The sequence below is a fragment of the Cnephaeus nilssonii genome (genome assembly GCF_951640355.1).
Source record: "Cnephaeus nilssonii genome assembly, chromosome: 17".
In the NCBI taxonomy this organism is placed as follows: Eukaryota; Metazoa; Chordata; class Mammalia; order Chiroptera; family Vespertilionidae; genus Cnephaeus; species Cnephaeus nilssonii.
Genome location: NC_137088.1, coordinates 24414247 through 24437363, shown reverse-complemented (window position 1 = coordinate 24437363; position 23117 = coordinate 24414247). Strand labels below are relative to the sequence as shown.

Sequence of the window (23117 nt, the reverse complement as noted above, 5' to 3'; positions counted from 1 at the left end):
AAAAGAACATAAGGTCACAACACTATGAGTAAGATCACCAAAAAACTTACAGCATAAACAGGGATAATTTGTGAGCACAGAAACATAAAAGGGGAGGAGGGAAAGGTTTGAACTGACAAAGGAAGATGAAGATTAGATGCACTCAAAAGATTAAAAAAAACTACAGTATATATATATGCAACTTCATTTTTTATAAACCTAATGGTAACCACACATAAAAAAATCCCCAAACTAGGACATATAGCTTTAAAAAAGAGGAAAGATGTATGGAATACCACCAAACAAAACAGACAGAAGCATAAAGGAAAAGAACCAATGGAGGAACAGAGCTTCCAGAACACAAAAGATAAAATGACTATAGGAAATCCTCATACATCAATGATTCCCTAAATGTAAATGGTCTGAATTCACCAAAAAAGAGGCACAGAGTAGCAGAGTGGATCAAAAAACAAAACCCAACATTATGTTGCCTAGAAGAGACACACTTAAGCTGCGAAGACAAAGATAGTTTCAAAATAAAAGGGCGGAAAATGATTCTCCAAGCAAATAACATCCACAAAAAAGCACATGAAGTCATACTTACATCTGACAAGGATTTCAAGATAACAAGAGACAAAGATGGACATTTTATAATGATAAAGGGAACACTACATCAAGAAAACATAATGCTTTTTAATATATATGCACCCAATGAGGGAGCACTGAAATTTATAAAACAACTACTCACAGAACTAAAGGGAGAAATAGATCAAAACACAATCATAGTTGGAGACCTGAATACTCCATTGATACCTTTGGACATACCAACAAAACAAAATCAAAAAAGAACTATCAGCTTTAAATGAAACACTAGACCAAATGAACATAATTGACATTTACAGAACCTTTCATCCCAGAACATCAGATTATACAGTCTTCTCCAGTGCACATAGAACATTCTCAAGGATAGACATATGTTGGGTCACAAAACTAGCATCAACAAATTCAAGAAGATTGAAATTATACCAAGCATATTCTCTGTCCACAAAGCCTTGAAATTAGAAATCAACTGCAAAAAAGGAAGTAAAGAAACCCACAAATACGTGGAGATTAAACAACATACTACTAAAAATGACTGAGTCAAAGAAGAAATAAAAGATAAGGTCAAAAATAGATGGATACAGCCTCATCTGAGGCTGTCCTTTCCCAAGCTTGTTGGAAGAATAATTTTCTTGCAGCTGTAGAACTCCTTGTGGCTTGATTCTTTAAGGACAGCAGGAGGGAATGGTCTAATAAACTATCTACCAACTACTCCTGTTTTATATTTTTTTTAATCAGGAACTTTATTTAAACAGATGAAAACCAGTAACAAGCTGGTTTTACAGTGATATTCCTGTCAAGGCAGAGATAAGTTCTGAATTCTTTAACTGACTTGGATCATACTTGGGGAGTGAGGGGGGGGGCGGATTTCTCCTCCCTAGTTTAAATACCTTGCTGCTTATTTTCACTAGAGATGGTGGAAACACTGAAATCTGCCCACATTGTATCAGCCCTATTGGAGAGGCATGTGGGAAATAAAGGTGATGGTTTAGATGCAGGTTTTTCTTTGATGTGAGGGTGAACCGCATCCAGCATGGCCAGGGGTGAACCTGAGGAGGGGTGGTGAAGGATTAAAGAAGACAGACAAGAGAATACTGTTGGGGCCAGGTAGGTTCACTTGTGCCTGGATGAGGACCCAGTGAGATGGCCTGTAAGCCGAAGCTTTATTTTATGGTCAGAGCACACAAAGCAAAAGAAGGGAAGTGGTCAACATGTTTACAATGTTCTTGCGAGTTTCACCTTGTTTTGGCAGCACTTGCTGCACCTCCCACAGCCCATTAGCTACCTAGAAAGGAACAAGGGAGGGCTATAAGGTCAAGCTTAATTATGATAGGAGGGTTCTGCCCTCCAAGCTGGGACTTGTTTGTGGCCCTGCCACAGGTCAGTCCAAGGCTTGACCCTATAGCTGCTCCCTACATGAGGGAAAGATAGGAGTCAGAATGTAGGTTCTACATGCCTTTATCCTCCAGCCCAGTGGTCCTCCAAGTGTGACCCCAGGCCAGGAGAATCAGCATTAGCATCACCTGGGAATGTGTTAGAAAATGCATCTTCACCCTAACTGGTTTGGCTCAGTGGATAGAGCGTTGGCCTGCGGACTCAAGGGTCCCAGGTTCGATTCCGGTCAAGGGCATGTACCTTGGTTGCAGGCACATACCCAGTAGGGAGTGTGCAGGAGGTAGCTAGTTGATGTTTCTAACTCTATCCCTCTTCCTTCCTCTCTGTAAAAAGTCAATAAAATATATTTAAAAAAAAAAAAAGAAAATGCATCTTCTCAGGCTCTACCCCAGACTGCTGAATCAAAATGTCTGGGCATGAGGATCCAGGGACCTGATGTTCACGCCCTCCAGGGGACCCAATGTCAAGCCTACATTTGAGAACCCCTGCTCTGGTTTGACCACCTGGAATTTCCCTTAGGAGTGCCACTTTGAATTTCTGTTTAATTCTGCCAGCTGCATTGAAGACTCCATGGTGGTCTTTGAAGGTTTAACTGATAAATTACCCCAGTTCTTCAACATGTGCTAGGAGGGTTGCACCAGGAGCCTGTCTCCTCTGTTCTCACCACTAATCAGTCCTGGAGCGTTCTCTCACCACAAAGATAGAATTTTACCATCTGCTTTCACTGCTTTATGTGATAGGAAGATAAAATGAGATGTCAAGATGGCTTAAAAACAATAACATGTAACATACAAAATGCAATGTGGCATCAATATAGAATTTTGTCCTGATAGCTCCCTTTACTTAGCCAGGTTTCCCCATGCACGCGCTGTCTGTAACAGTATTGGGGGTTGCATCGCTTTGTACTCCAGCCACATCCTTGAAGTGCATGATTATAAGATAAGAAATCACAACAAATTTATAACTTGTGAATATACAAGGTGCAATTGGTCCTGGGAATGTGGCAAATAGAAAACAGCTTTTATAAGATGCAAATCTTGGAAAGTCAAATGTTTTCTGTTTTTTTTGTTTGTTTTGTTATGTTTTCACTGTAAAAGAGATAGCTGACATATTAGAAAGGAGGGGAAAAGCCATCCATTTATTGTTTAAGAATCTCTCTGCTATTGTGGTTCTTGGATGAATGACACTCAGTTTGTCCACGGGGTGGCAGTAGCAAACCTATAGAATCAGTCTCAGCTGGGGCTTTTTTTCTGTCTGCACAAAATGAAAAAGAGCCTTCTTACATTCAACATCTGGGCATTTCAGGGAAAGGTTTTATTTGACTTAAGTTATGAAGATAATTTCCCATTTGAGAAAAGAAAGATGACATGTTTAAGTTCAAGAGTCATGATCCCTAGATTGCGCATTTAGTGCTCTAAGATAAATTACTCTAGCCAACAGAGCAGAAAAAGGCTTGAAGACAAAGGCCTGGTCCAAAGTTACATTTCTGCATATCACTTTCTTTTTTCCAAGAAAAATAAATAGCTGGAATTTTTAAAAAGGTGAAATTACAAGTTACCAGTTTAACTCAGAGGCTTGGTAACTTGTTCACTGTTTCTTGTGAATTCAACCTTAGAACTTTGACCTCATCATCAGTTGCCACTCACAGTTGTCATATCCCACTAAGACATCAAGAGTCTTGGTGGTGGGTGGGTTTGCACAAAGCTCTTAAAGCAAGAACCATTGTGGGACTTCTTGTTCTAGAGGACAGTCATGGATGAGTTCATGTCTAACATTGCCAGCGGGCAGAAGAAGAAAACAAGAGGCTTTCTAGGAAATGAAAGATCTCTTTTGGGATTTCTTTCAATTCATTATGTAAATTCAATGGGGGTGGATATTATTTCTCCTCCTTATGTAAAAGGATTTGAACATGGAAATCACAAAATTCATGAGAATAGTTGTAAAACAGCCATAGCTGGTTTGGCTCAGTGGATAGATTGTCGGCCTGTGGACTGAAAGGTCCCAGGTTCGATTCCAGTCAAGGGCATGTACCTTAGTTGTGGGCACATCCCCAGTAGGAGGTGTGTAGGAGGCAGCTGATCGATGTTTCTCTCTCATCGATGTTTCTAACTCTCTATCCTTCTCCCTTCTTCTCTGTAAAAAATCAATAAAATAATTTTTAAAAAAAGAATAGGTGTAAAACAGTGTTTTTCTTGGCTTCCTGTCTGATATGCATGGAAACATACACCCAGCTGATTGCTAATGACTTACTCAGGCCTTGTCCCAGAGGATGTGACATTTCCTCTGCTGACTTTTCTTGCCTCCTTTCCCAAGGAGGGACCGTTACTCTCCCTGACAAGTAGAGTGACAAGTTCTTTTGTTAACAGGATCAGTAGGTCTATATATAATTTTTAAATATATATCCCTGCCTCTGAAATTATCTTATTAAGAATACCTTAATAATAATCCTCTCGTTTTATTGCAAAAGACACTATTGTACTAGAGTGGCTAGGAAGGAAACACAGCTAATTATCAGGATGAATCATTTAACAAGGTGGAAAGAAGCTCCTTTGGTGTAAAAATATCTGGTAATTGACATGTTACCAAATTTCCGAAAAATAGATTTCCATGTAATTTAGACTTTGATTTTTTTTTTTCCCTTCTAGATCACAAGAACCTTCCTGGATAGGATTAGTATTAGGGGAATACTTTCCATTCTGAAATGAGAAACAGAGGCGTCTCTCTAGGGCAGTTAAAAGATCAGGATGCTTGCTAAAGATGTCACTCCAGATCTCTTCTCACCCATCAGTGATGTTCTGTCCACCCACTCTTTCCTCTTGGCACCCTGGAAGGTCTCAGGTTTTTACTCTGCAGGCTGGGGGTGGGGGAGCTGCAAGATTCTGAGCAGAGGAGTGTCATGATTGACTCAGGCTTTAACTGGATGTCACCTGTCATTCTACTGAGATGAGAACAAAGAGGCCAGTGCCAGCTGCAGGGAGGTGTGTGGAGGCAAGGGAGGGGTCCCCTGTTTTATCTCCCTCTGACTTCATTTTCTGCTGCCTTCCCCTGGTCCCTGGGCTCCAGCCAACTGTTCTCCTTGCTGTTTCTTGAACCTACCCAGGAAGATTACACATGGGTTGATTGAGCCATTTCCTCCAAGTGGGACCCTCTTCCCTAGGCATCCAAATGGCCTCCTCTCTCACCTTCTTCAGACATCACCTTCTCATTGAGGCCTTCCCTCACCATACTGATGAAAACGGTTCCTCATTCAAGCCAGGTCCTTCCTCCCCCTTCACGGCCTCTATTTGTCTTCTGCATTGATCCTCTGGCACACTAGATACTTAGTTGATTGTGGTTGTCCATCTTTCCATACATCCAGAGTGGGCGCTCCACGCGGAAAGGCTGGCCTATTCACTGCTGTATCCCTGACACCTACATCTGCATCTGGCACACAGTCGGGTGCCCCAGGGATGTCGAGCATGAGCCCTCCTGGCGCTGCTGGTTCCTAGCAGCGGGATTCAGGGCATCTCACAGGCCGATGCTCCCATCCCAGAGCATGCCAAGCAGGGTGTGGAAGCACGTGTGACCTCAGTGGTGCATTCATGCTGGACCCTTCCTGAAGGTCAGCCTCACCTGTCAAGTGCCCTCCAATGCAAGGGGAGCATAGCTACCTGTATAGACAAGCACGTCCTTCTAGCGGCCATCTTGTTTATGGTCCAGGTCCTGGCCAGCTCTGAAGGTGGATCAGTTGCTGGATCTCCAAGGACCTCGTGACTTTCCAGAGCCCCCTTGTTTCCAGGAAGCCCCCACATCCCCAGCCCACTGTGCAGGCATCAGGAGCCAGCATCTGGCAACCACTGGAAACTGCCCATTCCGTTCCCACCTGCTGTGCCCTTCAGAGGAGTCCCTGCCTCGACCTTGTTTGGTTTTTCCGGAGACAGTCGTGTAGTGTCAGATAAAGAGGGAAAACCAGCATTTGCAAATTCGGTTAAAATGGCAGCTATTGGCTATTTCCCCCACTCTTCAGAAGAGCAAACCGTTGTTCCTATTTTTATTGTCATTACTCATTCTCCCCTACCTCATTAAGCTTGCTTCTTTCAAGCATGAATACCTGGTTGAATCTGCATAACCTCTTATTATCACCCACCTCTGTTCACGCACAAATAAGTGCCACTTACTGCTCTCCTACCTGGCTCCTTTTGCAAATAAGCTAAATTTTATTTTCTCAGGCTGGAGGGTAATGTGATATCTTGCTGTTTCCACAGTTTCCTTGTTTTGCTGGCTTGCAAGTCTGTGAGACTTCAACAAACGTTCTGTGTTCCCAGACCTGTGGTAACAGCTCTTCGTTGAGAAAGGGGGCTGTTGTGAGCGCCACTCTTGGCCCCAGGGACTCCTGACCCGCCTCCACCAGGCACTGGTTCGAATGCTTTCTCACACACACACACACCCCAGCCTCAGTTTCCCCACTTCTTGGTGAGGCCATAGCCTTATACTTTAGAAATATTGTGACTATGACTTTGAAAATGCAAGTTTCCCCCCAAAACCACTCCCCATTATCATCATTATGAAAGCAGAGATGGGATGGAAAATAGATTGTGAGACTTTAAAAATTATTCTTTGCTGGTCTTCAGAGGCAAAATTTAGATAAGAAAACTTATCAATTATACTTTTGTTTCTTCTCAAAATCTCGTGACTGCTCACTCAAAGGCCCCTTGTTCCAATCTTAAAACATTGTGGACAGTGTCCCAGAGGAATGGCAACAAGTCCTGGGGTTTGGTATTTGGATGGTACATTTATTCCCTGGGGGAAGAAGTCACAGTGTGAGAGGGGGCAGGCAGGGTTGGGGGGCAGAATGCCTTATTTGGAGAAGTATTTGATTTTCTGAGGATAATAACTGAGCATCCCTAGTCCTTGTTCTGTTGCTGAAAATAATTATGGTTACTTTTGGTTCTGGAACGTTTGAGAAGAAAAAAAAAGGAAAAGAAATTTGCAGCTGGAGAATTTGGTTTTGAAATGCAAACACAGGATGAGTCAAACTTGGGCAGGGCATCATTTTATTTTGAAAGAGCAGCAATATGATTCCTCGATTTGTCTTTGTTCTCTTGGTGTTTAATCCGGATTCCTGGGCAGTTGGTCAGCCCCAGCACATCTCCACAGAGCATGTGGCTGGGCCTTCGCACACCACTGGGTGAATCAAGCTGAGGCCAGGCTGATTTTCAAGGCAGAATTGGACTCTACACGCTAAAACACTTAGTACACATAATGGACAGTGTGGTGATTGGGGAGAGGGAGAGCGATTTGCGGGGAGGGAGGGAGGATAAATGGTGATGGACGGAGACCTGACTTAGGGTGGTGAACATACAATACAGTGTACAGATGATGTGTTGTAGAATTGTGCACCTGAAACTTGTATAATTTTGTTAACCAGTGTCACACGAATAAAATCAATATAAAGCAGGGGGGGGGGGAATTAAAAATTCCTATTTTGGGGGGAAAAAAGTACATAGAAGTGACATAATTCATAATTTACTTTTAATCTCTTATGGTAGGAAGTACAAAGCTGAGTTCACTTTCTAGAAATTTCTAGTTTATTTTCTAGAAAATGGCATTTTGTCACTGCAAAAAGATTTTCTTTCCAAATGAGTATACTTTCCAGTAAGAGTTTTGGAGTCACAGAGACGGAGGTTGAGAAGTGATGATGGGCAATGACAATTGTCAAGTTCAAGGAGGAAAAAGTCATGGTGTGGTTGGGAGACTACTTGTTATCTATATATATAAAAGCCTAAGCGAACGTTATGACAGAACAACCAGAACGACCACGCACTGACCACCAGGGGACAGAAGCTCAACATAGGAGCTGCCCCCTGGTGGTCAGTGCACTCCTACAGCCATCCTCCTGTGGCTCCCTCCCCCGGCCTGCTGGCCAGCCTCCCGTAGCCCCTCCCCCCAGCCGGCCAGCCCCCCCACCCTTGGCCCCGATGGGGGATCGGGGCCTGGCTGGCCAACCTCCTGCGATCCCACCTCCCGGGCCCTGATTTGGGGGGCTGGCAGGCCAACCTCCTGTGGTCCCTTCCCCCCTACCGGCCGGCCCCCCCATAGACCTTGATTGCCGGTCAGGCTGAGGGACCCCAACCATGCACAAATTCATGCACCAGGCCTCTAATCTATTCATAACAGAGTCCATCCTGGCATTCATGTGGAATTCAGCAGTTTTTCTGCACCAAATAAAGAATGAGATGCTGAGTAAAGGGAGCCTTACCTTTCATGTTCATTACTAACCAAAGGAATGCAGGGAGACTTTTAATCTACCCCGTTTTTACGACCAGGAAAGCCAAGCTGTGTTACTAGAATCACGACAGCCATAGCTGGTACGGGTGATTGACCTGTAGTATGCTTGTGTGCATAAAGGGCAGGCTGTGGGATGTGGACTATGTCCCAGAATCATGTGAAACAATCGGAATAATTATTGTTGCCCAAAGTGTAAGTGTGCAGCCAGAGGAGAGATTAGTGACGCAGACACTGGGTCTGTTTTGGAAATGTTCTAAAACCAGACTATTAACACAGTGAGCCATTTTAAACACGGCTACGTGTTTGGAGAGAAACACATACCCCTTTATTAGGAACATGAGACAAACTCTTTGAGCGGCAGCACCACGGCGGGTGAGGTTAATTGCTGGGAATTAATAAATCACAGTGGCAAAAGCGAAGTTCCTGGCAGGATTCTTTACTCAGCTGTCTTCCCCGGGCCTCATTGCATTCCAGATTTACGGTCTCCATCATGCCTGGAGCCTGCAGTCCCCTCGCTCTTTTCCTCTGCGGCTGTTACGCGGCGGCCCTGGGAGCCCACACCGGGGAGCACGGCGTGGCGGAGCACGGCGACACCGGACATTACGTGGCCGCGGTGTACGAGCACCATTTGATCTCCAGCCCAAACCCTCTAGCTCTCACCAGCCGCAAGCAGGCCTTGGAGCTGATGAACCAGAACCTGGACATCTATGAGCAGCAAGTGACGACCGCAGCCCAAAAGGCAAGGCGTGCTCCAGGGGCAGAGCCCCAGCTTGTCTCCCAGAACCAGGGAAGCTGCCCGGTAGCCCGGGGTCAGGGGTCCCTGCAGCCCCTCTGCAGAGGCGGCACGGGGGCTGAAGCTGAGCTGAAGCAGACGGTTGGCGAGAGCGCGGCTGCTCAGAGAGCGGTCTGTGGACCAGCGGCGGCAGCAGCAGCCCTCCCGAGCCTGTGGGACATGCAGAATGCGGGCCCCGTCCCAGGCCTGCTGAATCAGACCTACGTGTTAGCAAGACCCCCGGGCGATGCTTTCCACTGCAAGTCTCAGAAGCCAGGGCTGGGTCCCTGGTCTCGAATGTGACTCAGTGGAGGAATTGCTTGGCGGGTTTTAAACAAGCGTGGGTCCTGGGTCCAACGCCTGCAGAGCTGGATGGGCTGTGGGCTGGCGGGTTGGGCCTTGGGATTTTTAAGGCTTCCCAGGGGATTCCGATGTGCAGGAAATCTGAAAACCACCAGGCACGGTGGCGTCTCCTGCCCTCTGAGGCATTCTGAGTTGCTCTGAAATAGGAGGCCTCCACCTAACTGCTGTTTGCTGCCTTCAGATGATTTGGGGTTTATTTCTGGTCTCGGGGCCAGGCCGTGAACAGTCCTGGGAACTCAGTGCAGACAGAGCTGAGCCCAAAGGCACAAAGGGAGCTCGGTGCCAGCCTTTGTGGAGGCTTCCTGCTTGGCCCGCGTTGCCAGCGCCTGCCAGGAAGGGTGGGGCAGAGGGAATGTCGGTGCCAGATGTTACTATAAGAAAATGCCCTGATGGGAAACCCATAAGCAAAGGGAAGTTTGGGGTTTAACCCTGTTGGTGGGGTGGGAAGCCCAGCTGCTGGAGGAAGCCCTGTTCTGCCTCCACGTGAGAAGAATGTCCCTGTGTCTGGGAGTTTAGGGGACAGAACCAGTCATGCCGACAGGTCCTGCCCTAGATGGTCCCTGTCTCTGGTCAGGGTGGACAGGACTGCCTGGACAGCACTCTCGGTGACTACATTGAAAAATTTTAGCTTACAAGGCACGTGAGCACGCGCACTTACACACACACACACACACACACACAACTAATGTTGGAAGGGAACTTAGAGACCTGGTGCAGCTTCTGATGGGCGACACTCCTCTCTATTGTTCCCAAACTGACATCCGGTTTCTCCTTAAACATCCTCCCTGGCCCCGAGCTCCCGTCCCACAGGTCGGGATGAAAAGGAGTCCAGCTTAAAGATATTAAACTGGTCAGTCTCCTGGGTTGGCAACCATAATTCCTCAGGAGTTCTTGATCTCAATGAGTTATCAGAAAGTTGCCCAAGTCACTTATCAGGAATGTTACCTACTTCCTAAATGTTCCTGCAAAGGATTGGTAATACATCAGACCCAACATTCTGCCCCAGCTCAGGTTTGGTTCCTCTTTTCATTGCTGGCAGATATGTCCTCAGGACATCCAACTCAATTTTAATATTAATCTAATATCTATACATAACTTCAATGTCATTTTCCATTAAAAAAAAACAATTCAGTACTCTCAAAGTTTTGTTTTTACTAAAGGAAGTCAAGTATAATTTTCAAAAAGTTAAAACCATGAGTCATATAAATACAGAATGAGCATGTGTCAAAGCTTTTATTGAACTCATTAATTTGGTAAGGAACCAGTAAGATGATAAAGCTCGTTTAACTGAGGATAGTGTGTGTCAGATGAATGTGGAAGTGAATTTGTCAATAGATACAAAACTGACCAATGTCCTGAGGGGCAGTAAAATTGGTCTTTATTAAACAGCAAAGTCAAACAGTGGTACATTCACTAGAGAAATAGTCTTTGAGTGAGGTTAATTAATACCCTACAGTGGTCGGCAAACTCATTAGTCAACAGAGCCAAATATCAACAGTACAACGATTGAAATTTCTTTTGAGAGCCAAATTTTTTAAATTTAAACTTCTTCTAACGCCACTTCTTCAAAATAGACTTGCCCAGGCCGTGGTATTTTGTGGAAGAGCCACACTCAAGGGGCCAAAGAGCCGCATGTGGCTCGCGAGCCGCAGTTTGCCGACCACTGCCCTAGTATATCTTGGAAAGGCTTATATTCTTCCTCTTGCTTTATTTTCAAGTTTGCGAAAATGTTCTCTTATATTCATCTCATACTCTGCTGCAGGAGTGTCCATTGGTATAATTTTTCTGGAAAGCTATTTGGCAATGTATGTTAAGAACATACAACTTCTCCTACCTTTGACATAGTACTTTCACTTATAATCAAAGATCCAATAAAAAAATAATCAGAGATCCAATCAAAGATTTGTGTACAACACTCATTCACGAAGTGTTTTGAACACCCTGTATGCAGATGGTCACCACTGTTTTCTTTTTATTACAAAAATTAATTCAACCTTTCAATAGAGAATAGACTGTGGTGTCCTCTTAAATTAAATGTGGCCATTACAAATTATGGTATCTTTGTAGTCTTGATGTTTTATGTAGTGAGAAAGTCACGATGGAAAACTCTTACTTATTATCTCAATTAGACACACACAAAGAATGAAAATAGCCAACGTATTAACAATAAGTATCTTTATGTCACAGGATTCTGAATTCTTACTTTATATTTTCTGTCTTCCAAGTTTTCTATAGTTAAACTTTTGAAGCTTTTATAACCAGAAAAAAATGTATAAAGGAAGTTTTCAGTGCATTCCAGAAATTAGTGACTCATATGGCCCATTATTTTTGATTATTCATGCCTCCTCTGCCTTCCTCCCCACTTTCACTTTGGGGCAATGTCCCAGGCTTGACATCTGAAGCCACGGAAGTGGAGAATAGCAGAAGCGTGAGGCCCTGGTCCTGAGAGCCGAGGGCTGTCCAGTTTGTTTGGATTTTCATAGGTTGCTGAGGCATCACAGGGAGCCCAGGTGTCTCCAGGTGTGGGAAAAGGCTTGTAGTGTGGGCAGGATTCCGAAGGGAGCCTCCTAATGCCCAGTTGGAGAATTGCAAGTTAGAGCAAGTCCTTGTTTCTATGCTGAAATCAACACGCTTGACTCTTACCCACCAGCCCAGTGGGTCCCAGCCTTGGCTGCATGTTAGAATCACCTGGGAACATTTAAACAAACACTGTGACCAGGACCCCATCCATAATCAATGGAAGCAGACTTGAGTGTGGACCCCGGCATTACCCCCACACAGGAGTGTTTTTCAGAAGTTCTGCATCTGATTTTAGTGCACAATGAGGTTAAAAACTACTGGACTGGAGATTCCACATCTGTTAATGAGCCCAATACTCACGGCCTTTTGTAGTTGGCCCTATCTCCTACAGCACCGCCAAGAACTCCAAACCCCTAACTGTTTGCTGTCAAACCCCTGCTTCCTTCAACCCTCCTTCCCTGGATATGCCCCCAGCTACATGGTTGTTCCCAGAGGACTTTGTCTTTGTTCCCTCAAAATTAGGGTAAGTGAGACGGCTCCCCCAAGACTAAGTTCAGCCACCAGTTTTTAACCTCTGGGTCCTGCCTGGTACACAGCAATTGTGATGACTGTCAGATGAATGAAGGAATGAATGAATGAATGAAGTGGTACTTCCCATGATCTGATAACATACTGTATACTTGGATGTTTTTGACTTACAGGGTGTACAGATTATAGTGTTTCCAGAAGATGGCATTCATGGATTCAACTTTACAAGAGCATCCATTTACCCATTTTTGGACTTCATGCCGTCTCCCCCGTGGGTCAGGTGGAACCCATGCCTGGAGCCCCACCGATTCAATGACACGGAGGTGTGTGAGTGTCCCAGCCGTCCTCTCAGTCGGCCAAAGGCATCCAAAGATGAACCAAGCCAGGGGCCAAAAGCCAAGACGTGTGAAATGAGACTGAAAGGAGACCCTAGGATCCTAAGAAATGAAACCCCAACTCCCCAAACTTCGTGTGCCACACATTTATCCTGTTAAAGAACGTCAGATATCACGAGCCATTTACTCATCTATGGATCGTTCTATTTATCAGTTATGCAAGAAATACACGAATATATGCTTATAGAGCAAATAAATAAATAAATGAAAGCCAGCCTTCACTACACCACACCCTCATCCTACTTTCCTTCCACGAGAAACTGCCATCAACAATTTGATGTGCATCCAACTATATCTGTTCTTTTCTATGAATTTTATAATTGATATCCTTTTTTAAACCTGCTATATGCTTGTTCTTTTTTAACTCTTGCTATTATAAACAGTGACTCAATGAATATCCTTGTACACATATTTTTGTAAACATGTCTAACTTTTTCTGAAAGGTGAGAGTCCTAGAAATGGAATTTCTCAGCAGAAGGATAGTTTAAATTGTTTTAAAGATTTTTATTTCACTTTACATCCCCAGTGACAGTGTATGAGTGCCTGTTTTCCCACTCTTTTGGTCCATGTAAGATAGAATAATCTTTTGTATTTCTGCTAATCTTATGAAGGTAAAAAAATATCTCCATTATTTTAATTGGCATTTCCTTAGTACTAACAAGGTTGAGCATCTTCTCAGACGTGTGTTGGCCATTTGTATTTGTTCTTCTCTGAGGTCTTATCCTTTGTACAATTTCAGTAGTGGTTGCTTTTTATTGATTTCTGATAGCTCTTTATATATGATAGACACAATACAGGTACTTTTCTATTTTAAAATTATATGGCCAAAGGCAGAGTGTTAAAAAATCCATTTACTTATACATTCGTTTATACCTTATTTTCCCCTCCAGGTCCTCCAGCGCCTGAGTTGTATGGCCATCCAGGGAGGGATGTTCCTGGTGGCCAACCTCGGGACGAAGCAGCCTTGTCATCGCAGTGACCCAGGGTGCCCCCGGGATGGGAGATTCCAGTTTAACACGAACGTTGTGTTCAGCAGTAACGGAACCCTCTTAGACCGCTACCGCAAATACAACCTCTACTTTGAAGCAGCTTTTGATACCCCACCCCAAGTGGACCACATTATCTTCGATACCCCCTTTGCTGGCAAGTTCGGCATCTTCACCTGCTTTGATATATTGTTCTTCCGCCCCGCCATCGAACTCCTCGGGGACTCCGCGGTGAAGCACATTGTGTTTCCGGCCGCCTGGATGAACCAGCTCCCACTCTTGGCAGCTATTCAGATCCAGAGTGCTTTCGCCAGAGCCTTCGGTGTCAACTTTCTGGCTGCTAACATCCACCAGCCGTCTCTGGGGATGACTGGAAGTGGCATACACACGCCTCTGAAGTCCGTCTGGCACCATGACACGGAAAACTTCACAGGTCACCTTATAATTGCCCAGGTAGCCAAAACTCCACAGGGTCTGGGTACAGAGAATGCCACAGAGAAAGTGGACCCATCCCATAGCAGATTTTTAAAACTCTTGGCGGGCGATCCCTACTGCGAGAAGGATTCTCAGGAAGTCCATTGTGATGGAGCCCCCAGATGGAACATGAATGCTCCTCCCGTGTTTCACGCTGAGATGATGTATGACAATTTCACCCTGGTCCCTGTGTGGGACCAGGAAGGCTACCTCCGAGTCTGTGCGAATGGCCTCTGCTGTCATTTACTTTACCAGCGGCCCGCTGTGTCTGAAGAGCTGTATGCCCTCGGGGTCTTCGACGGCCTTCACACCGTGCACGGCACTTACTATGTTCAAGTGTGCGCCCTGGTCAAGTGTGGCGGTCTCGGCTTTGAGACCTGTGGGCAGGAGATCACAGAGGCCACGGGGTTGTTTGAGTTCCACCTGTGGGGTAACTTCAGTACTTCCTATATCTTCCCTCTGTTTCTGACCTCAGGGATGACCCTGGAAGCCCCTGACCAGCTGGGCTGGGAGAATGACCACTACTTTCTGAGGAAGCGTGGACTGTCCTCTGGCCTGGTGACGGCGGCCCTCTATGGGCGGCTGTATGAGAGGGACCATGGGAAGTGAGGGCTGGCTACCATGTTCAGACAGCCCTGAACTTACACAGGCCACGGCTCACAGCACCGGGACCACCTCTGCCCATCCTGGGGGCTGGGGGAAGAAATAGGGGAGGCAGATTCCCCCAGCGTCTCTTCCTCTTCCATGAAAATTATTGAGCCATTTTTTTTTTTTTGTATTTTCTACCCACCTGTATCTTTTCCAAGCCACATCTTCCTCCAGCACATCTCTCATGACACAATTGGCGTTGAGAGTTAAACAAAATAAAGGACAGTTTATATTGTACACATCCACAAGGCAGTGGGGAGTGTGTGTGTGTGTTTCCCTTGTTCTTACTGTTCAGTGACACCCAGGGCAAACAAGTATTCCACAGGCCTCACACATTTTCTAAGGGAAGAAACAAACTCTCACAGAAAGCAAAGGCTGCCCGGGGCCCTCTTTCCATTCCGGGCGGCCAAAATTCTATCCAGATGAAATGCTAACACCAGAGCCACCAGAAATGTGGGTTTTGAAGCAGCCTTTAAAAACAGAAGGGAGGTTTTTCTCCCACCTGCCTTTCTGTCCGTAAAGGGAATGTGTCCGGCAGGACTCACAGTAACTGGAAGAAAGGGTGCCGTGCCCGGAGAGAGGGGGGCTGGAAAAAGTGCTGAAGAAAGGGCACCAGTAGGAAGGTGTGAGTAATCGGATTCTTTCTGCACAACGTGTCTCACCCAGGGATTCCAGGGGCCTTAATAAATCACACTAGCTTTGGGCAAGAGCCCTACCATTGCCCAACATGCAGGATGGAATAAGCCTGGTAGAATTCAATCCTCCCCCACCCCACCCCCCCACCCCCCACCGCCTTCCATTAGCAGAGAGACACTGTACCTCTTGCAGAAAAGTTGCCAGAACTGCCAGAACTCCCACTTTGGTCATTCATTCATTGCATCACTCAGCAGGTGTCTCAGGGGGAGCCCACCAGGTACAGTGCAAAGACCTCCCACATTTTAGTTCCAGATGCAAAACCACTGTATTCAGTGTGTGAAGACATTGTTAGGCCACGCGTTTCTGTATTACTTGTATCTGACATTTCCAAGTCAATCTGACTCTATGCCTAGTAACTGTTTCCAATCATTTTTAAAGTGGAAAACGGATCATTTTTAAAGATGGATAATTAGCCGCCTGTGGTTTGCCTCTTCAATGTTGTAGCTATTTAGTTCTATTCCCCTTTTTAAATTAGGTTTTAAAAAACAGTAGGTGCCTATGCACAATTACATAAGGTAAAAGAAGACATTTCTTCCTCACCCCCCTGCAGTGTCCCGGCCTTTTTCTGGCTTTTAGGCAGGAAAATAAAGAGCATAGATCCTAGAGTCAGACCGGCCGAGTTTACTGTCCTGGCCTCACTGTTTACTCTCCACCACACAGACCTCGGACCATCTATTTAAACCTCGTTATGCCCCAGTTCTCTCACTGGGAGACTGTGCATTGAATAGTCCGTGTGGGAAGAAGCGAAGTCCCTGCTGACTTCTGACTCACTGCTCGCCCACAAAGGCCTGGAATGAGTCACATCTTCAGGGAATGAGCAGGAACCGCTCAGATTCCAGAGGAAGCCCTGGGAAATCCCCCTGGAGCGGGAGCGGGACCTCTCCCACCAGACAACAGAACTGGCCTGCCCTCCCCGGTGCAGACCCACCCCGCAGGGCTGAGCCGGCAGGAGCATGTGGCTCCGGCTGTGGCTGGCTGCCCCCCACTTCGCGTCCCTGCCCCAAACCCCAGGGAACAGAAAGTATCTTAAAAATGCATATTGTTGCTTTAAGCCAAGATGATTCAAATCAGCCTGAGAAGGAGACGGAGAGGCTAGTCCCAAATACAGACTCGGTGGAACCACTTCAGCCAATAACCATTTATGACTCTCCTGCTGGATGCACATCCCGCCCTTCGGAGCAAAGCACTGGGACTTTTCCCGAGCTACTTCCTACTGACAATTCCGAACAAATGGTTCATGAAGTAGAAGCGACGGGGAACTAAGTAACGGTGGTAAAACAAAACGATGTTTTACAATGAAAGGCAGCAGCTGCCAGATGGCAGAACAAAGTAGAGGATGGGAAAATGAGTAAAATTATTTTCAGGGGGAAAAAAATATACACCTATGACTAATGGTTGTGACATGCTTTTGTCAACCGTGATCCTGAAATTCAGGAAACAAATGGCAATCTTGCCGATCACACAGCGGCAGGAAATGAAATGTATTTTTGGTCACACCAGACTCGGGGAAGTGGCTTGGTCCATGTGGTTTCTCATGTAGGTGCAGCTGGGCCCGTCTGTGGTTTTCCTCGCAGAGGAAGTGAGAGACAAATGAGCTGTATGCACACGGGACTTGAAAATGCCAGTTCCTAGAGAAGGCACACCACGCCCTGCTTGCCGACTGTCCAGTCCTAGCATCCACCCAGCGCCCCAGGGGAGAGCCTGCCCACAGCCACTGCTGAGGGAAACCCACCTGGGCCACTTCTGACCCACGGGTGGCCCAGTTCAGTACCTGTGGCCATTGCACGTGACTCAAGAGCAGCCGGTCAGGGTGCTGGCCTGGCCCAGAAGAACCGCTCAGAGAGCGACAAGGGTGTCAGCCACTTGGATTTGCAATGATATTCTGAAATGCCATCAAACACCCACTAAACGAACAAACGTCTTCTCAACAAAGTGGATTTATGTATTGTAAAACTTTTAAAAAAGTTGTAATGGTGTGCAATGTTGTGCAAAAGGGCCCAGATTGAAAACAAATGCTGATGTGACAGGAAGATCTGTGAGCAGGACTGGACGCCTTAGTCTTCGCTGCCAAGTCTCCTTCCTTGTGTGAGTTGCCGATTCCTACATAACAATTACCCTGAAACTTAGTGGCTCAAAACAGTCACGAACATGAGTGATTCACAGTGTCTGTGGGTCGGGCATCTGGGAGTGGATTAGCTGGGCGGTTCTGGCTCAGGGCCTTTCATGGGGCTGCAGTCAGCTGAAGGCTTCCCTGGAGTTGGAGGATGTTTTGGTAATTGTGTCCCCCGAAAAGAAATGAAGTCTGAACCCCCAGGACCTCGGCATGTGATCTGATTTGGAAATAAGGTCTTTGTAGATGAGGTCATACCAGAGTAGGGCGACCCCTCCATCCAATATGACTGATGCCCTTAGAAGAAGACACAGACACACCTCAGGCAGAGTCACCCACCAGCCCAGCGTGATGTGGACTAGGAGTTCTCACGGGTGGTCCTAAGCCAGCAGCACCAGCAGCTCCTGGGAACTTGTTAGAAGTGCAAATTCTTGGGCTCCACCCCAGACTTGTTGAATCAGAAACTTGCGGGGGGGGGGGGGGGGGGCGGGGGGGAGGGGGGGCGTGTGGAGCCCAGCCATCTGTGTTTTAAGAAGCCCTCCAGGGGACCCTGATCCTGGTCATGCTGTGCATCTCCCAAAGCAGAGGTGTGCAGGCCTTAGTCGTCAGCGCCTCACACTAGTTCTCTGAAACAGGCAAGTGTGCCCATTTTACAGAAGAGGAAACTGAGGTTTGGAAGGGAAGTGCCTTGCCCAAGGCTAAACAGCACCCCAGTAACAGAGTTAGAAGGTGGAATTCCCACCCTAGGATCAATGCACAGCTGGAGTTTCCAGATTACCAACCCAGAACTCTCATCTCTCCTCCTCTCCTTGTATTAGTTTTTAACCCATTATTACCCTTTCTGCGTGACATTTTGTCATCCAAATATATTGCTCTACTGTTTTATTTAACCAAAGACAAATTAGTAGGAAAATATAATTTGTAGTTAAATAAATCTGCCCTTCATCAGGTTCTGTGTAATTTTGAAAGTTCATGGAAGGCTTCCTGTGAACGTAGGAAGCTTATGGAACCAATGAGTTTATTTGCAGTTATTTTGAGAATAATCCCTTTACTCAGTTCCAGTGTGAGAACAGGCAGTGGCATGCTCTTGACATCTTTTAATCTGGGGCTTCAACATTTGAATAACATATGTAGATGGTTGCTTGTTTTTATGCTAACTGGATGTGTCTATTTCAAACCTTCTATTGCATTGAATCCTCCATGCAAGCCCGATGATTCATTTTATCAATACTTTAAGTCAGGGGTCCTCAAACTTTTTAAACAGGGGGCCAGTTCACTGTCCCTCAGACCGTTGGAGGGCCGGACTATAGTTTAAAAAAAACTATGAACAAATTCCTATGCACACTGCACATATCTTATTTTGAAGTAAAAAAACAAAACGGCAAAAACACCCGCATGTGGCCCGCGGGCCGTAGTTTGAGGACGCCTGCTTTAAGTGTTCACAATTTCTGAAATATTAGCATCTGATTTAGGCAGAATCACATCTTTGATGCTATGCCCTCTAACTTCAGGACTTGGTTTGTAGTTTATCTTCTGAATCCCAAGTCTATTGCTGTAGGATCCTGATGTGTTAACTAGAGATAACACTACACTAAAGCAAACACACCACCTTTCTTATTTCCACACTCTAAATATACCTACAGGAAGTGTAAATGATCAGCACTCTACATTTTCTCTGGGTACTGGAACGTGATGGTTAAAATTCATACCACTGATCTGGAAAAAAATGCAGGGTTCTAAAACAATTCCTGAATAATCAAAGAAAGATAAAGTTACGTAACAGGTGGTTTTAAAATAAGATCTGGACATTCTAGTTCTTTAAAAATTGTTGATTCAGCATTGGATATCTTACAACTCACATTAAATCAGATGATAAATTAAGCATTAGCTCTGTGTAAATTACTGTGCTAGAAAGCATGGATTGTGTGCAAAGTCACATAAGAAAAGATTGTAAACTTTCGGGAGACTTATTATCTGGTGCTCATATAAACACAGGATTGAAACACAAACACACACACATATACACACACCCACACACACACACACACACCATCCAAAACAAATCAGTGAAGGATATTCGTGACAGATTTTCCAAAAATGGCTGCAACGATATTTCTAGCCCCATGTGCTGCTCCAGAACTTTGTTAGTCCCCATCAAGATGTGAGGCCTGTGCATCACATCAAGATGTGAGCCCTTTGACCTTGGGCAGGAGGACTCTGCCTGCCTCAGTGACCAGAATACAGCAGACAGGACGCTATGTGACTTCCACAGCAAGGTCATGATCAACAGTACCGCTTCTGTTGGCTCTCTCCTGGGGCTTTCACCATTGACACCCAAACACAGGCCACGTGGGGAGACTGAAATCGAGTCCCCCAACCCCCTCAGCCCAGTGGCGCTCCCTGCTGAAAGCTGAGGGATTCCTCTTGGAAGCAGGTCCCACAGTCCCCCCTGGACCGACTGCTGTATTTGAGGCCTGCAGAGCAGAGGCAAGCCTCCCCGACCCTGCATGGCCCAAAGCGCACATTCGTGAGTGATTGCTGTTGCTTTAACCCAGTGGTCGGCAAACTCATTAGTCAACAGAGCCAAATATCAACAGTACAATGATTGAAATTTCTTTTGAGAGCCAAATTTTTTAAACTCGAACTTCTTCTAATGCCACTTCTTCAAAATAGACTCGCCCAGGCCGTGGTATTTTGTGGAAGAGCCACACTCAAGGGGCCAAAGAGCCGCATGTGGCTCGCGAGCCGCAGTTTGCCGACCGCGGCTTTAAGCCATTAAGTGGAGGTAGTTTGTTATGCAGCAAATGAGAGCCAGAACTAATTTATATCAACCATTGAAGTTGTCCTATTTGAAGAACTAAAAAAGGCCAGTGTGGCCACACTGTGTGGCAAGTCTTGAAGTCAGAAGGGAGGCAGGGCCTGGCCTGCCCAGGCTGTGGTGGGAGCGTGGGTTTATATGGGAAGCGTTGGAGATCATCTCTGTGGAGGCTGCCTGGGAGGAGCAAGGGGTACCAGCCTTACAACAGACCCCTCAGCCCAGGGTTCCAGAGCTGGGAAGAGAAGTCCCCATAACTTCAGGTAGTAAAATACAGTGGAGAGTGTGGCTGAGTGACAAGGGGGCTGCTGGAGACCCAGGCGTCCCATTTAAAGGACCAGCGCACGAACTTACCTGGACTCCCAGCAGCGGGTGGCGTTGGGGGACCCAGACACATACCGGGATGAACTGGATTGTTTGGCATTGGGGCAGGAACTCGGGGGGCAGCTTTCTCCCAGGTAGGTGCTTACAGGGGTCACTGTTCCTGTGCTGGGACCTCCCCTGTCGCAGAGCTGACTGGCAGCCATAGCCGAGCCTCCATCACGTGGCCCACACTGTTTGCTCCGCCCTGGTGATTCCCTGAGGCCCTGCCCCATCCAATTTGCAGCCCCACCCAACCTGTGTGCAGCAGCTTTTCCATATGAATGGCCTGTCCTAGTTCAGGCTTCAGACTTTGGTAAAATCTCTCAAATAAGCTGCAGCTGGTGTCAGCGTGCCCCAAACCTATCAATAAAAGGCCCAAGACTAGGCACCAGCACCAGCCTGCCTTGCTTCACAGCTGGGCCTCACCTCCTGTGCAGCAGCTCTCCCACTCTAGTCCCAGCTGGGCCTCACAGGCAACTGGCCTGGATGGAGGTCAATTCCTCCCAGAGATGCCAACAGCAATCAAGGCTCAACTACAAGACTATGCACACAGCCCACACAGGGGCGCACCTAGAGTGCCCAGCTCAGGTGACTGGGGTGGCCAGGCCACTAGGATCTACAGGACCACCTGCTACACAAGGCCATTCTACCAACTCCAGGAGACATAGCAGCTCTACCCAATACATAGAAACAAACACAAGGAAGCAGCCAAAATGTGGAGTCAAAGAAACATGTCACAAATGAAAGAAATGGAAGCAAACAAACTACTGGATACAGAGTTCAAAACCATTGATATACGGTTATTCAAGGATCTTCATGAGACTTTCAAGGATTTTAGTGAGAATGTCAAAGACATGAAAAAGGACCAATCAGAAATTAAGCATACACTAACTGAAATAAAGAACAATTTACAGGGATTCAACAGTAGAGGATTCTGAGAATCAAATCAATGATTTAGAATATGAGGAAGCAAAAAAACACCCAATCAGAAGAGGAAAAATAAAAGAGAATCCAAAAATAAGAAGAAAGTGTAAGGAGCCTCTGGGACAACTTCAAGTGTACCAACATTTCCATTATGGGGATGCCAGAGGAAATGAGAGAGAGCAAGATATTGAAAACCTATTTGATACACCACTATGTTCATAGCAGCACAACTTACAATCGCTAAGATTTGGAAACAGCCTAAGTGCCCATCAGCAGATGAGTGGATTAAAAACTGTGGTACATCTACACAATGGAATACTATGCCGCTATTAAAAAGAAGGAACTTTTGCCTAGCCAGTTTGGCTCAGTGGATGGAGCGTCGGCCTGTGGACTGAAGGGTCCCAGGTTCGATTCCGGTCAAGGGCATGTACCTTGGTTGCAGGCACATCTCCAATGGGAGGTGTGCAGGAGGCAGCTGATCGATGTTTCTAACTCTCTATCTCTCCCTTCCTCTCTGTAAAAAATCAATAAATTTTTTTTTTTTTAAAAAAGGAACTTTTACCATTTGCAACAGCATGGATGGAACTGAAGAGCATTATGCTAAGCGAAATAAGCCAGTCGAAGAAAGATAAATATCACATGATCTCACTCATATGTGGGATATAATGACCAACATAATTTAATGAACAAGAATAGATCGATCTAGAGACAAATGGTAGGGGGGGAGGGGGTGTTTAGAGAGCAACCAAAGGACTTATATGCATGCATATTAGCATAACCAATGGACACAGACACTGGGGCGGTGGGGGCTTGCCCGGGCTGGGAAGGGATGGGGAAGGGGTCAATTGGGGGGAAAAGGAGACAAATGTAAAACTTTAGACAATAAAAATAAATAAATAAAAGAAAACATATTTGAAGACATAATGACAGAAAACTTCCCCTACCTGGTGAAAAGAAATAGACTTACAAGTCCAGGAAGGACAGAGAGTCCCAAACAAGAAGAACCCAAAGAGGACCACACCAAGACACATCATAATTAAAATGCCAAAGGCTAAAGACAAAGAGAGAATCTTAAAAGCAGCAAGAGAAAAAGTTAGTTACCTACAAGGGAGTACTCCATACGACTGTCAGCTGATTTCTCAACAGAAATATTCAAAGTGATGAATAGCAAGGACTTATAACCAAGCTTACTATACCCAGCAAAATTCTCATTTAGAATTGAGGGTCAGATAGAGCTTCACAAACAAGAAAAAGCCAAAAGAGTTCATCACCATCAAACTAG

At 45.8% G+C, this 23117-nt stretch overlaps 1 protein-coding gene across 3 annotated transcripts in view; it reads left to right on the top strand.

Moving 5' to 3' along the window:
* The window catches only part of BTD (biotinidase), a 32694-nt gene extending 17050 nt beyond the window's left edge, over positions 1-15644 (top strand). Inside the window, exons 3-5 of one of the 3 annotated variants that reach the window (XM_079794460.1) lie at positions 8716-8980; positions 12598-12747; positions 13710-15641. In XM_079794460.1, the coding sequence (XP_079650586.1) occupies positions 8716-8980; positions 12598-12747; positions 13710-14888 (1594 nt within the window). In that variant the 3' untranslated portion in view covers positions 14889-15641. Of the gene's footprint in view, positions 1-8715; positions 8981-12597; positions 12748-13709 lie in introns of all 3 variants that reach the window. The other 2 variants (XM_079794461.1, XM_079794462.1) reach the window with 2 other exon arrangements.
* The last annotated feature ends 7473 nt before the right edge of the window (positions 15645-23117 follow it).